Here is a 14,836-nt window from a genome sequence, read left to right on the forward strand (position 1 = left end):
ACCAGAAAACAGACTTAAAATCACTGTTACTTAAATGTACTGTACATGAGGGAGAAAGGAAACAAAAGAACAGACATGGAAGTCGATTTATCTTCATTAAGGAGATTCCTTACCTGGACCAGGTTCCATTCTTTAAGTGATTCAGCAATGATGGATGTAATAGATGGGCACACTCCACCAAATATCATCAGATGCTTAGGTCCATATTTAATGCCATCAAAGAAGGCTTTGAGTCCTTTAGCATTATCACACTGAAATAAATAGGAAAATGTATTTCATTACAATTCTAAAATGCTATTGAATAGCACTGATAGTATTGAAAAAAGAAATCAACAGAAATGCAATGACTGCAGGTTTAAACAATATTTACTTGTAGCCAATAGTCTGGCTTGTTTATGCAGAAGTCGATTATAATTTTCACCTGACAGTGATTGCAAAAGCTAACAGTAAAAATATACATCGTAAAACTTCAATTTCGACTTTTATACAAAGACTAGCTTCATAGGATGTTGCTTTATTATGGATAGGTTTTGATATAGTACTTGTAACACATTCTGGACCAGCATATGAAGCCACAACTAAGATTCCAATGCATCTCAGTACTGGTCAAATTTAATGGCAGTAAAGAAATACTGGACTAGTTACCACTTGTAACATTTGGAAGTTTAAAATGAAATTTAAAAAGGGTCCTAGAATATCACCTACTAATGTTGTATGTTTCTTTCTACCAGTGTATTACACTTCAGTAGATGAAAAGCACAAGGCTATCAGTTCGAGGTCATAACGCACCAATTTCCAAGATTCAATGTTTGAATTTCACTCTCATTACGTACAGCTAAAATTTCACATTCTATGCCTTGCACTGACATAACCTAGTTACATAATGTTTCTTGTAAAATAACGTTTTTAATTATTTGGTGAACTGGGATTGAGAGTGAAGGACTGAAATGTAATTTATCTGCTAAATAGTAACACGGGTCAAAGAGCTGAACTCATTCTTCAAAAACCCTGAAAACCCCTGAGGCATGGATGAGAACATTTATTTTCTCTATAGTACAGGGTAGCAAGCGACAGCATATGTATATTCAAGTTAGCTTGGAAGTGCATAGTTGAAGCTACAACTTACAATGTATTTTTTGATTTCTCTCTGACCCTCTCGCATTATAAATAGGTTGGGGGAGATGCATAATTTACTGGATGGTGAAAGAATTTATTCATGTATACTTTTTATTATTTTGCTTTGTTCATGATTTGTGGGCATCCCTACATAGCCATCCCCAATTGCACAGAGGATAGTAAAGAGGCCGCCATTTTGCTGTGGGTCTGGAGTAGCATGCAGGCCAGATTAGACAAGGACAATAGATTTCCTTCTCTGAGGGACAGTACTGAAACAGATTGGTTTTTCTTCACGACAATCAATGGTAGTTACATAGCCACCATTAGACCAGCTTTTAATTACAGATTTTTAAAATTGAATTCAAATTTCATCATCTGCCATGGTAGGATTCAAACCTATTTGCCTGATGTCCTTGATTACAAGTCCAGTGACATTACATTTACGCCAGCATCTCTCCAAATGGAGCTGTGCAAATTCATACAGTATATATTTTTCTGTTTCTGTGAACAATGGCTGTTTGAGCTACTTTTCCATTAGTTTGAATGGACATATCTCAAACTGAATAGTGAACGTAACTCTTAAAATTCTATTACATTGCTGATAATGAAATTGAACCAGACAAATGAATTGCATCAAACATTAATGGAATGCCTTTCACACTGCTAAAGTAATTACTATTTAAAAATATAACTGAGGGGTAAACTTCCAAAATACAGTAATAGATATTTTTAAAAAGAGCTCATAATATGGAATAGGATTATTCATTTTGGAAGATATAGATAATTAATGCCAGCTAGTATGGATTTGTAAAATAAGTTAAAGAGAATTAATAATAAAACAGATTTTCTTGAGGAAAGTAATCGTGCATTTATGAAAGAAATGCAGCAGGTGTACTCTGTGGATTTACAAAAGACATCTGTCAAGGCATTGTATATAGTTAATTAAAGTCATGTGATATTATACAGAATGTTAAAGTATGCATAGGAAATTGGTTCAGGTAAACAGGCAGTGATATTTTACAGATAATTGTAAGATTTGTACATTTCCCTCCTGCTCAGTTTTGATTTGCTGCTGTTTTACTTTGAGCCAATGCAGAAAATGATTGAATGAGTTTAAAAGATAGAAAGTCATGACAGGAAATTAATAATAAAATATTTCTTTGACAGCTAATCTCTGCTACAGAGCAGAAATATTATCAATCTTTCTGTACTTCCTGTAATTTATTTTGTATAAACATACGAATTGGGAGCAACAATAGATCACATGGACCCTTGACATTGCCCTGCCATTCAATAAAATCATGACTAATCTGATGACACCACATTTCTGCCTCCACCTGATAACCTTTCACCTCCTTTCTCAACCAGATCCTATCTTTCCATGTTTTAAAAACATTCAAAACTCTACTTCCACTGTCTTTGAGGATAAGAGTTCAAAAACTCACCACTCTGTGAAAAATAAAATCTCTCTTATCTTAGTCTCAAGTGGGCAATCTCAAATTTTTAAACAGTGGACCTAAGTCCTAAATTCATCAACAAGAGGAGATATTTTTCCATATACACCCTCTCAACGCCCTTAAGTATATTTTATGTGTAAATCAGGTTATCTCCAGCTCTTCTATGCATATACAAGCAGATACAAGTCTAGCAAACATTCTCTGAATTGTTTTCAATTCATTTATATCCTTAAATAAATAAGCAGAGAATTTGTGTACATATTACTCCTGTTGTGGTCTCATTATTGCCCTGTCTAGTTGAGACATAACCTCCCTACTTTTCTCTTCAAATCCCCTCACAAGAAACGGTAGTCACTTTTACCATAAGACCATAATATGTAGGAACTGAATTTGGCCACTCATCCATCGAGTCTGCTCTGTCACCTGACCATGGCTGATATGTTTCGCAGCCCAGTTCTCCTGCCTTCTCTCTGGAATCCTTGAACCTTTAAAATCAAGAACCTGTCTATCGCTGTTTTATATACACTCAATTGGGGTGGCACGGTGGCTCGGTGTTTAGCACTGCTGCCTCACAGCACCAGGGTCCCAGGTTTGATTCCATCCTCGGGCGATTGTCTGTGTGGAGTTTGCACATTCTCCCTGTGTCTGCGTGGATTCTCCTCCGGGTGCTCTGGTTTCCTCCCACAGTCACAAAGATGTGCAGGTTAGGTGAATTGGCCATGCTAAATTACCCATAGCGCTAGGTGCATTAGGCAGAGGGAAATGGGTCTGGGTGGGTTAGTCTTCGGAGGGTTGGTGTGGACTGGTTGGGCCGAAGGCCCTGTTTCCTCACAGTAGGGAATCTAATCAAATCAATGACTTCCACAGCCTTCTGCAATAATGGGTTCCACAGATTCACCACACTCTGGCTGAAAACAATTCCTCCTCATTTCAATTCTAAAGAGTCATCCCTCGAGACCTAGTCTCTCCTATTGGTGAAAAAAATCTTCCCCATGTACACTCTATCCAGGCCTCTCAGTACTCTGTAAGTTTCAATAAGATCACCCCCTCATCTTCCTAACCTCCACGGAGTATAGATCCAGAGTGCTCAATTGCTCCTTATATGACAAGCCCCTGCTCTCATCCACACAGTGAGCAAGAATCTTAAACGTTTTAGACAATCTCAAGAGCTGAAGACCTTTCAGCACTACCTCCTGGACCCCTCTACCTGCCTCACTATTAGTTACACCCTCCTGTCCCTGACCATTGACCGAATTCAAGGTAGTTAATGGAAGAGGTGTGACTGCCTCCTGAAAAGTAGCATTCAGGTAACTCTCCCCCTCCCTGATGTGTCACAAAATTCAAAGTTGGGCCTCCAGCTCATCAACCCTGAGCTGGAGTTCCTCGAGAAACAAACACTTGTTACAGAAATGGTCATTCTGAGCTACAATGGGGTCCACCAGCTCCCACATCATACAGTTACAACATATCACCTGGCCCGACATCTCTATTTTAATTACATAATTCTTAATTTGATTTTTAAACATTTGTGCTGGCCTTTTAGTTTGGTGCCTGTAAGTATTTCCCTATTTGCTTTAAATCTGAAATAACCTATAACAGATAGTCAAATCAGTTGATGTCACCAACCAATGAACTTAAAGTTTATCTGTGATTTTACTCTTTTGTGCTGGGCCCCTGATTCTGGGCTTCTATTTTTACCCTGTTAAAAAAACTTACAAACTATGAGCCAAATAAATAAATAAATAAATAAGTTGGTTTATGGGATCATTCCACTTGGGCCTCTGCATTGAATACCCACATTGCCTCCAAACTCCCTGTACTAGAGACTCAATCTGGATATGATCTCTACTTCCCGACTGTGCAAAGCTCACTGAACACTAATCATCCATTGTGTCTCCGTACTAACCTTTTACAGTTTACACATTCGGAAATTCAGACCCCTCTGCAGTCACAGCACGAGAATCTTTTAAAATCTGAACAATAAGTTTTAATTAATTCTTCCAGAAAAATTATGTCACATCACATTTTCTCATGTTGTACTTTATTAAGCAGATTTATACCCAATCATGCAACCTATCTATATACCTTGTAGGCTCCTTAGGCCTTCACAACTCACTTTCCTATCTATCTTTGTGTCAACAGTAAATTTAATGGCCTTCATCCAGATCACTTTTATAAATTATAAAGAGTTGAGGCCCCAGGACCTACCCCTCTGGCACACCACTTTGACATATTGCCAGCCTGAAAAAGTCCCACTTATTCCTACTGTCTGCTTCCTGTTAGCCAGCCAATCTTCTATCCATGCCAATACATTTCTGGCTAGCTTTGTCTCTAAAGTTGACAACAATAGTTCCGGTTCCTTCATCCAAGTCATTGAAATGAATTGCAAATAAAATAATAACATTTAATATACATCTCTTGTTATGAATAGCCTATTGAGCTAATTGGACCAGGATAGGTAGTAATATATTTTCATGTCCTAGATTTTGGTTTAAAAATAATTTTAATCTGGTACCTTTTCTCCCATACAAAATTTATCTCTTTGCTTTCATTAAGTTTACTTCAGAAACATAATCACGCATGATGGGTGGATTTGTTCCAAGAGGTATTGCATGTAATTCCAGGACTTCATTGGAATAAGTGTTTCTAGAGTCCTGACCTGATTGTCTTATTCACCACAAGCAAGAATGGGAAACCTTGGAAGGAGATTGTATATGTACCTAAAAGTCAATGGATAGAGGTGATTCGCTTGCATCAAGGTGAGAGGAGCAGATTAAGATCTCTCAATATTGAGAGGTCAGCCATGAAGATCAACAGGGCACCTGACTGGAGAAGGCCAAAGACCCATTGAGGGCACTGGGATGGATGGATGGATGGATGGAGGATGGATGGATGGAAGGATTCAGTTCAGTGCCTTCTGGCTTAGAAAGTTCACAATGAACAAAACTCTGAACTTGCCTATTCCCCCTAGTTGGCTTACCTGGATAACTGTCTGCATGGGATCATCCCACTTGGGCCTAAAAATGGATTTTTGGCACCAATGGCATATTTGGATTGCCACGTTTAAATCTTAAGTGGGTCATCACCTGCTCCTAATGGGAGCCTGTCGAAAAATATAGATCACTGCTGACAATATCATGATTAAAATGTGATATCCTACAAGGGGGTAGAGAGACTTAATATTTTTTCCAGAATTTTTAGTGTTTTGCTCAATTTTTTCCAGCATGGAGGTTAAGTGTCAAAATGAAGACTACTGTTACAAATTACTGAGCAGAATGCACTACAATCATGTGTGAAGCACTTAGTCATTCGCTGGTGACAAATTCCAAAGCTCAGGTATGTCCCTTAGCCATTACATTCCACAGGACTCTTTGATTTATTCTTTTAAAATAAAACTGTTTATTAATTAAGCGAAAGTGAAGACGTTTCAGGATTCCTGATGAAGGGCTTTTGTCTGAAACATTGACTTGCCTGCTCCTCGGATGCTGCCTGAGTTGCTGTGCTTTTCTAGCACCACACCTTTTGACTCTGTTTATTAATTAAGTCATGAAGGTGACAATGGAAAATGGTTGCAGGTAAGATCCTGGAATAAATGTGGTTAGACCTTGGTGAATTACATCTTCCCTTATGTGGTCAATAATGATAAGTTTGGGAAAACACTGCGAAAATTAAAAAAAAAGAATTGACATTAAGATAATGTTTTGCAATTTCCCCTTCAAGATTTAATGGTGATTTCAGAATCTCACTAATTGAGCATATCCCATGTTAAGTATTTTTAACACATTATTTGCCCAACTGTGATCTCATCTCACTTCCAATCCACTTCCAGTTTTTCTCTCTGTTGCCCTCTAAATTCATCACTTTCAAACAGAAAGCTCTTGACAGGTCTGTTTTGCAATCTCCTATGGAATTAATACCATCATTCTACCAGGTGGTGCATTCTAAATCCTAACAACTCTCTGAGTAAACAAGTTTCTCCTCATCTCACTCCTAGCTTTCTTGCTGACAATCTTTAATTTGTGATCCGTAGTTACTAACATACCAACTAGTGAAAACAGAATATCCTTCTTTATCCTAAGCAAAATTGTTCATAATTTTGAACACGTCAATAAGGTCACCTTTTAATCTTCTCTGTTCCAAGGAGAATAAGGCCAATTTCTCAACTCTTTTCTTGTGCCTAAAATCCCTCATTCCTGGTATCATTCTTGTAAAGCTGAAACTTTATTGCTGGAACAGCACAGCAGGTCAGGCAGCATCCAGGGAACAGGAGATTCGACGTTTCGGGCACAGGCCCTTCTTCAGAAATTTTTCGGCCTGTGCCCGAAACGTCGAATCTCCTGTTCCCTGGATGCTGCCTGACCTGCTGTGCTGTTCCAGCAATAAAGTTTCAGCTTTGATCTCCAGCATCTGCAGACCTCACTTTCTCCTCGATCATTCTTGTAAATATGCTTTGCACTCTCTCCAGGACTTCCTTAAATAAGGCGCCCAAAACTGAGCACAGTATTCCAAATGTGGTCTGACCAATGATTTATAGAGGTGTAGCATCATTTCCTTGCTCTGTTTTGTGCCTCTGTTTTATAAACCCAAGCGAGCTTTATAATAGTTTCAACTTGTCTGGCCAGCTTCAGAAAATTATGTATTCAAACTCTGCTTCTGTACTCCCCTCAGAGTTATACCACTGCACCTGCCTTGTCTCTCCATGTTTCTTCTATCAGAATGCAATATCTGACATTCTCTGCATTGCGATTCATTTCCCAGGTGTCTGCCCATTTGGCCAACTTGTCAATGCCCCTCTGAAGTCATTCAGCATCATCCTCACAATCCCCTATTCACCCTAGCTTATGTATTACCTGCAAATTTAGATATTTTGTCCTCAACATCCAAATTATTTATATCAACCAATAAAAGCAAGGATCCCAAAATGGATCCGTGGGTATCACCACTTTCAACTTGTCTACAGTCTGAGAAATGTTAATTTATACCTACACTCTGTTTGCTATATTTTAGCCAACTTCTAATCCATGTTGTCAAAGACCTATCAATCCCAAATATATCTAATTTACTAAACAACCTGTCATGTTGCACTGTGTCAAATGTTTTCTGAAAGTCCAAATGTACAATATCCACAGCATGACCCTTATCCTCTGCCTACGGTACCTTATCAAAGAACTCAAATTGATCAGACATGACCTTCCTTTGACAAAGCCATGTCGACTGTCTAATATGTAATGTTTTGTTCTCAGTATATGTTGACATTATCCTATATTGTGGCATTCCATCAGTTTTCACATTGTTGATATCAAGCTGATTGGTCTGTACTTTCCTGGGTTATCCTTTGCCCCTTTCTTAAACAATGGAGTCAAATCTGCAATCTTCCAGTCCCTCAGGATAATTCAGAAAGGCCTAGAGAATTTCAGTCAAAGGCCTTGTGATTTGCTTCCTTGCCTCTCTCAACAATCCCATCCAGGCTTGGTGGCTTCTCTACTTATAGAGTGCTGCCAGTCTTTTTAGCACCTCTTCTTTACCTGTAACTATATTGTTCAATTGCTCAATCCCCACATTTTCAACTGGGCCATTGTCACTATTTTCTAATTTGGTTAAGGCAGAAGCAAAGTACTCAGTTCATACCTCTGCCATACCCTTTGCTTCAGTGAGCAGCTTGCCCTACATGTTTCCGTATGGACCCCATTCGAGCCTTCACTAGTCTTTGAGGCACGTTTTACTATTTATTAATGCAGCCTGCCACGCTTCGTCTTGCTTCCTCTTAGTCTTCCTTATTCCAGGTTTAGCCTCTTTACAGCATTTGAGATACGCTTCCTGATTTCTATTGCTATTATTATTCTGGAATGCATTATATGCCTCCACTCTCTTCTGTATTTTCTCATCAATATCCTTAGTCATCCAGGATACTCTAGCCTTGGATAGCCCATATGGTATGTGTTTAGCTTGCACCCTATTTATCTCTCTTTTGAAAGTTTTCCAATTTTCATACATGCTCTCATCCATCAAAATGAATTTCCAGTCAATTTGCTCCAATTCAACTTTTAGACACCTAAAATCTGCCCTTTTCCAGTCCGGGATTTTATTCTTTAATTGAAGCTTATCCTTTTCCAACTTGATACTGAACCTTATATTACGATCACTATTTCCCAAATGGTCGCCTTTCCCACATTATCCACTTGGTGTGCCTTGTTAACTCAGCCTTGACTCAGCTTCCTCCCTGGTACAACAGAATATGTACCCTGTTCCAGAAAGTTCTCCTGCATGCATTTCAGGAATTTCTCCTCCACTGTACCTTTTGCTCCTCGCAGTTTGAGGATTGGACCATGGTCAGGTGGATCACTGAGGAAATCAGTGAGGGGACAATTTATAACACAAGGATGGGATCTCAGAACATAAAAGAGGTTTGGGAGCCCTGGGGAAGTTCAGGCCGAAGATTGATTCACAGTTGGCCACATGAACAGTTATGAACTCAACAGAATTGGTATGGTGGATGCTGAATGGTCATTAGAATCACAGGGACAGCAACATAAATAGCAAACAAAGAGGATTTGGGGGTGGGTAGTAAACCCTCCTGTATCTCAGGCAAAGCTTGGCATTTGCTCAGTAGAATACATGTATGCAGAGTCATTTCTTGACTTTTTTTTAACTTGGGAGTAAACTTTCTGAAAATAAAGGTCCTGTTGATGATTATAATCATAATGCAATGATTCAGCAATGCCACCCAAATGACTTCAATTTGCATTCATCATCAGGTCATTCATTGTCCAAAAATGCACACTCAAAATTATGGCCTCAAGCACTCATGGTTATTGCATTGTTTCTAGTATCCACCATCAGCATCAGAAATGTATTCCATAGCTTCGACTGAAGATCATACTTCAGAACTGCAACATTTGCATATTGAACTGGAGGCATGCAAGGATGTGGTGTGTGCAAGGGTATTTTTCTTTGAAATGGAGACTGAGAAGGGAATGTTGTCAAGGTGGCTCACTGACATAATTCCAATTCTCTAATGTAGCAATAAGAACTTTTATTACCCAATTGTATGCTGCATAAGATGAAACACCTCAGTACTCCTTGCAGAGATGTGACAGTGACATCCTTGGGAAGCCTCCATGCCACACTATGTGGGGGCATAATGTGATGCTCCATTTATGATGGATGTGAAGGCTGAGGAGTACCTTCAATTTTATCTTTCTGATCTTCCCCACAGATTAACTATTCACAGATTTCACATGGATATCATGGTGACTAGAATTATTGTGGCTTTACTGGAGCTCCAAACAAAACACCAAAAGAGACAATTACTACCAGAAAGAACAGTAACATTCAGTTGCTGCCACACAGCCTCCAGAGGGAGAGGCAGGCAGTGAATATCCACCAAGGAGCTAGAGGAAGAAAGTGTGGGGACCTATATCAATAGACTGCCTGGGTTGGTTTGTCATTGAGGTGTCCCCATCTCACCTGAGCATTCCTGCTCTTCTCTGGCCAAGCTGAGCATCTGGAAGTGGGTGAAAGAGCAGTTAATAGTGATACAGGAATAGCAGAGGTGAAGTGAGACTCAGTGCTTCGATAAGAGGCTCAGAGGGCAAGTAGCATTTGGGTGGATGAGGTGGCTAAGAGTGCAGATGATGTAAGTAATAGTGAGAGTTATAGTCCATGAGGCGTGGGTGAGTGGCGTATACAGTAACAAAGCTGGTACGAAGCTAGGCGTTGACCCTGAGAGTGGGGTAACAGAGAGAAAATGGTGGCATTCACTCTTGCAATGCACAGATGATCAGTGGCCCTTTTCGTAAATTGTTGTGCATCCCTTTTACCCTGGGACACAGGCTGATTGCCTCTGGTGGTATGGCTTGTTTGGATGGTTAACAGGAAAAGCTATGATTCTCCTCTCCATCACCCTGTCCACCTCCAGGTTCCTGTCTGCATGGAGAGATAACTTGTCTTTTTAGGTCATTGCCTTAGTAATAATGATCAAGTGACTGAGCCAGTTTCTGGTTTGAGTACCTGAAGTGGTATGTAGTTGGGCTTTAACTATGCTGCAAGCAGTGTTAACTCCAGAATGTTCGAGTAGAGGTGAGCGTTTCCACCAATGCTATCTTGCAATGCTACAAGAAGGGAACTGAGGAGCCTGGATACAAAATTATTCAGGTGAAGACTGGAAGTTGTTTGAAAAGAAAATCACTCCAAGCCATAATGGACAAAATACTATGAACCTCACTCAACAAAACGCTGCTCTCCTTTTAAATTTCAGATTTCCAGCATCCACAATATTTTGCATTTATCAGTTTGTTACATATCTAATGTAAATCCCAAACCTCCCAATGTATTAAAGCATGTTACAAATCCAGTTTATTGTTTTTCTATTCAATACTACAACCTTCATGCATTGCAATTTAAAAATATATATCACTTCAATAATTTCAGTCCACCAGCCTTACCAATCTTTCCTGAGAATTGGTCAGAGTTGTTTGCTTTAAAGCTACTCTTTACAAGCAAGAACTTGCGTCCTCATGTCCTCCCACCATGGCACATGTAAACACAATTTTTCTGGTGTTTGTTTTAATTTTAAATACAGAATAATAAGTTGACTCATCACTTTGCATCATTTCCCTCCAAGATCTGAATTGTCAACTTAGGTCAGAAATGCTCAGTCAAAGCACTCTACAATTTTAAAATGACATGTGAGGATTTAATGATCTCTGATTTAGTAGAGTAAAACTAAGGACTCTCCCAATATTTTTCATGTTATCAGGCCTAACCTGGGTTATAGTGGGATTTGAGTTTCACAACAGATTACAATGTCATAATCTAAAGCAGGCAAGGACAGTAAGAATAACATGCCACTTGATTTCCACTTTAGCATCCATCAGTGGCAGAGATAACACTAGTTAAAAGTAGGATTTATTCCTGTGATGCTGGTAGGATTATTTTCTGACCATCTGTCATCTTCAATATGCTAGTGAATTTTTCTCAAAAGAACTAGATTCTAGTCATGATCTGCTTTTTCCAGAAGGAACACTCAAAAATGTGAATGTAGTCATTTGGAGTAAAGAACCTGATTATTGCTGGGAAAAGGCATTAAGCAAAAATATATCAAGACATAATGTCCTTTATTTTGCAGGAATAAAGAACACATACAAATGTTGCACCTAGTACAACTTAATAAAATAAGAAATAGCTCTTCTCTGGTTCATTTTTCAGCATAAACTTCTTATGGACATTAATTTATTCACATCCTTCCTATTGTGAGTCACCCCAGAACTGTACACAAGACTCCATTTGAGGTCAAACAAGTCTCTTGTATAAGTTCAACATGACCTTGCTTTGTATCATCTGTAAACTTTGATATTGTCCCCTGCACACAAAGATCCATAGATATTAATTAGGAAAAGCAGGGATCCCAACAGTAAACATTAGGGAACTTGACCATAAAACTTTCTGCAGCCTGACAAATACCCATGAACAAATACCTATATTTTGCTTCTTATTTGTCAGACAATTTTGTATCTACATTGTCACTGTCCCTTTTATTTCATGTGCTATAACTTTGTTCACAAGTCTGTACACACATCATCAATAAAACTACCTTCATAGACCATTTCTGTTGCCCTGTCAAAGTATTCCAGCTAGGTAGTGAAAATAATCTCCCCTTCCTAATCAGTCACCTATTTCCATGTGACTACTAATTCTACCCTGAATAACTGATTCTGGAAAATTCCCACTACTGAATTTAAGCTGATTGGTCTGTAAACCATGGCTGCTCTAACAGGACATGACAAGTTGTGTCCAAATGATAGTTACTCAAACCATCAATTTTATTTCTATAGGTGGGCCTTTTTAGTAGTATGGAACGTTTCAGGGAAAATGGAAGAAGGATGAAGGACTTATCACAAATTCAGCGTAGATGAGCAATTTATCCATTGATGTATCAATTTTTTTAGATTGCTAGCAATTAATCTCCTGCTGCTTCAGATTCCTGGTTGACTTGGTGCTTTTAATATTTCTTGCAATTCTCCACATTGTCATTGACCCTGACCTGAAACAGCAGTTCATATTGGTTGACATCTATACAAAATCTCCATTTTCCTGTCAGTCAGTAGGCACAGTCTTAATTCTTGAAAGCTGTAACAACTCAAACATATGCAAGTCAGGTACTAAGACACACAAGAGACTCAAAGTGTAGGTTAGATCAAACAGATTTGTCAGGGTGATACTTTAGAGAGAATACCTGTGTGGTACCAGTTTTTAAATAACTGTAAAGGAGGATTTCTACCATTTCCCTAGCATATTTATTCAAATGTAGTATGAGCAATTAACAGCTGCAAATTAAGTGTGATTGCAACTCTGAGTAACATTTATTCCATTTTAATTTACCCAAAACTTATTATACTTATTAGTCTACAAAAAAAGTTGAAATTTCTTCCTTTGTTTTCTAAATCTGCATTTATATAGCACCTTTCACAATCTCAGGATATCTCAAAGCAATTTACTGCTAATGATGTATTATTTTGATGTTTGTCATTAAGGTAATGTAAGGAAACATTACAGAAATGAATTTATCATATGACATGATTATGTTAATTCTTCATTAAAACATTCCTTAATTGATTATTTTAATAGAATATTGCATTGAACTGATATCTTAAGGAATTTTATAATGCATAAAGAATATATATCAAACATCACATACCATTAAGCATTCAGAACTGTAACATCTACGATTGTTTAATGGATTTTTTTGCCACAGTGAAACAGGGCTGAAACTTGGTTTTGGCTCATTTGAGTTGTTTTGAGTTTTTTGCAGGGTTTGTCACTTCGAGGTCCAGCTCATTTTCTCACCAAGTTTTACCAAACTTACCAAATTAATGACCCAGCCTTCCCTCCTAGCAGCCCTCATATCTGGTTTCAGTACCATCATCCGAACAACTTAATATAATTGGGATATCCCAGAATTGATCACCAATGTCTGCACCAGCACCATGTCTGAAAAGCCACTGTGCATCTGCACAAGTCAGAGCTACCCTGCATAGTTGCTGACATTTGCCCTGGAGGTCCTGTAGGACAGGGTAGTGCAGAGGTGGGCATCTTCCTCCCTCAAAACCAGCAAAGAAATGGACCAGACTTTGCCAGCCTGGTGCAAAGGGGCACCGATTTTTCCTTGTCTTAATGGCTGTGCCACCCACTTTCATCTCCCTAAATACCTGCTTCATTCTCACTCATGGAGGAAAACAGGCCCCGATAGGGTAGGGTATCAATCTAGGTAGAGGCCTGCCTGACATTTGGCTGCTCACCCCACATGTGGAGATCATCCTGACTCTGATCACTCCAAGTGCCAAATCTCTGGACTGATATTTGAGAAGAAGGCTATCCCCTTTGACTTGATGGAGTGCTCCTGACAACCATGGTAAGTTTGTCTCCATTAGTCTTGAGGCAGAATCCTTTAGGGGTCTGAGCAATGTGGCATGCACTAAACGTCTGCACTAAACGGCAAGGCAAGACAGAAGTAATATGAGCGTCATTGAAGGGGCAAAGTACAAAAAGGGAAGGCAAGATAGTGCAAGGTAGGGCATGCTGTGCACATCCAGGTAGGTGAGTAATAACAAGAGTAAGTGAAAAGTCCAGGGACGCAGCCTCGTCAAGTCCATGAGTTGGGTATGTGTCCCCTAAATACACAGGGTCACTCCTGCAGCATTACGATAGTTGCTCATGTAGCATTGAAGTGCAGAAGCCAAGTGGATCAGAGATGTGCCATGAGGGTTCTTAGAGGCTAATACATGTTGAATACGCAGAAATGGGGAGGGAATGGTTGGTGCCTGTAGAGCATTCCCTAGGGGATCGGTGCCCATTAACCAACATGGAAGGTCTTTCCAAGCAAGCAGTGAGCTGAATTTTTCATGACAATAATTCTCAATAGAGTCAGAGAGATGCACAACATGAAAACAGACCCTTCAGTCCAACTTGTCCATGCCAACCAGATATCCCAACCTAATCTAGTCCCATTTGCCAGAACTTGGTTCATATCCCTCTAAACCCTTCCTATTCATATACCCATCCAGGCACCTTTTAAATGATGCAATTGTACCAGCCTCCACCACTTCCTCTGGCAGCTCATTCCATACATGCATTACCCTTTGCATGAAATTATTGCCCCTTAGATTCATTTTATATCTTTTCATTCTCACCCTAAACCTATGCCCCCTAGTTCTGGACTCTTCCACTCCAGGAAAAACACTTTGTTTATTTATGCTGTCCATGCC

The 14,836-nt window shown here is 39.2% G+C and overlaps 1 protein-coding gene across 3 annotated transcripts in view; it reads right to left on the bottom strand.

Annotated features, from left to right (window-relative positions):
- Positions 1-14,836, bottom strand: part of gabbr2 (gamma-aminobutyric acid (GABA) B receptor, 2) — a 1,039,525-nt gene that overhangs the window by 816,985 nt on the left and 207,704 nt on the right. For all 3 annotated transcript variants that reach the window (XM_043689956.2, XM_043689957.2, XM_087987153.1), the window contains exon 2: positions 114-251. In XM_043689956.2, the coding sequence (XP_043545891.1) occupies positions 114-251 (138 nt within the window). The remainder of the gene's footprint in view (positions 1-113; positions 252-14,836) is intronic.

Source organism: Chiloscyllium plagiosum, unplaced genomic scaffold (genome assembly GCF_037043375.1).
Source record: "Chiloscyllium plagiosum isolate Xiang-an unplaced genomic scaffold, Cpla_swu_hap1 HiC_scaffold_5, whole genome shotgun sequence".
NCBI lineage: Eukaryota > Metazoa > Chordata > Chondrichthyes > Orectolobiformes > Hemiscylliidae > Chiloscyllium > Chiloscyllium plagiosum.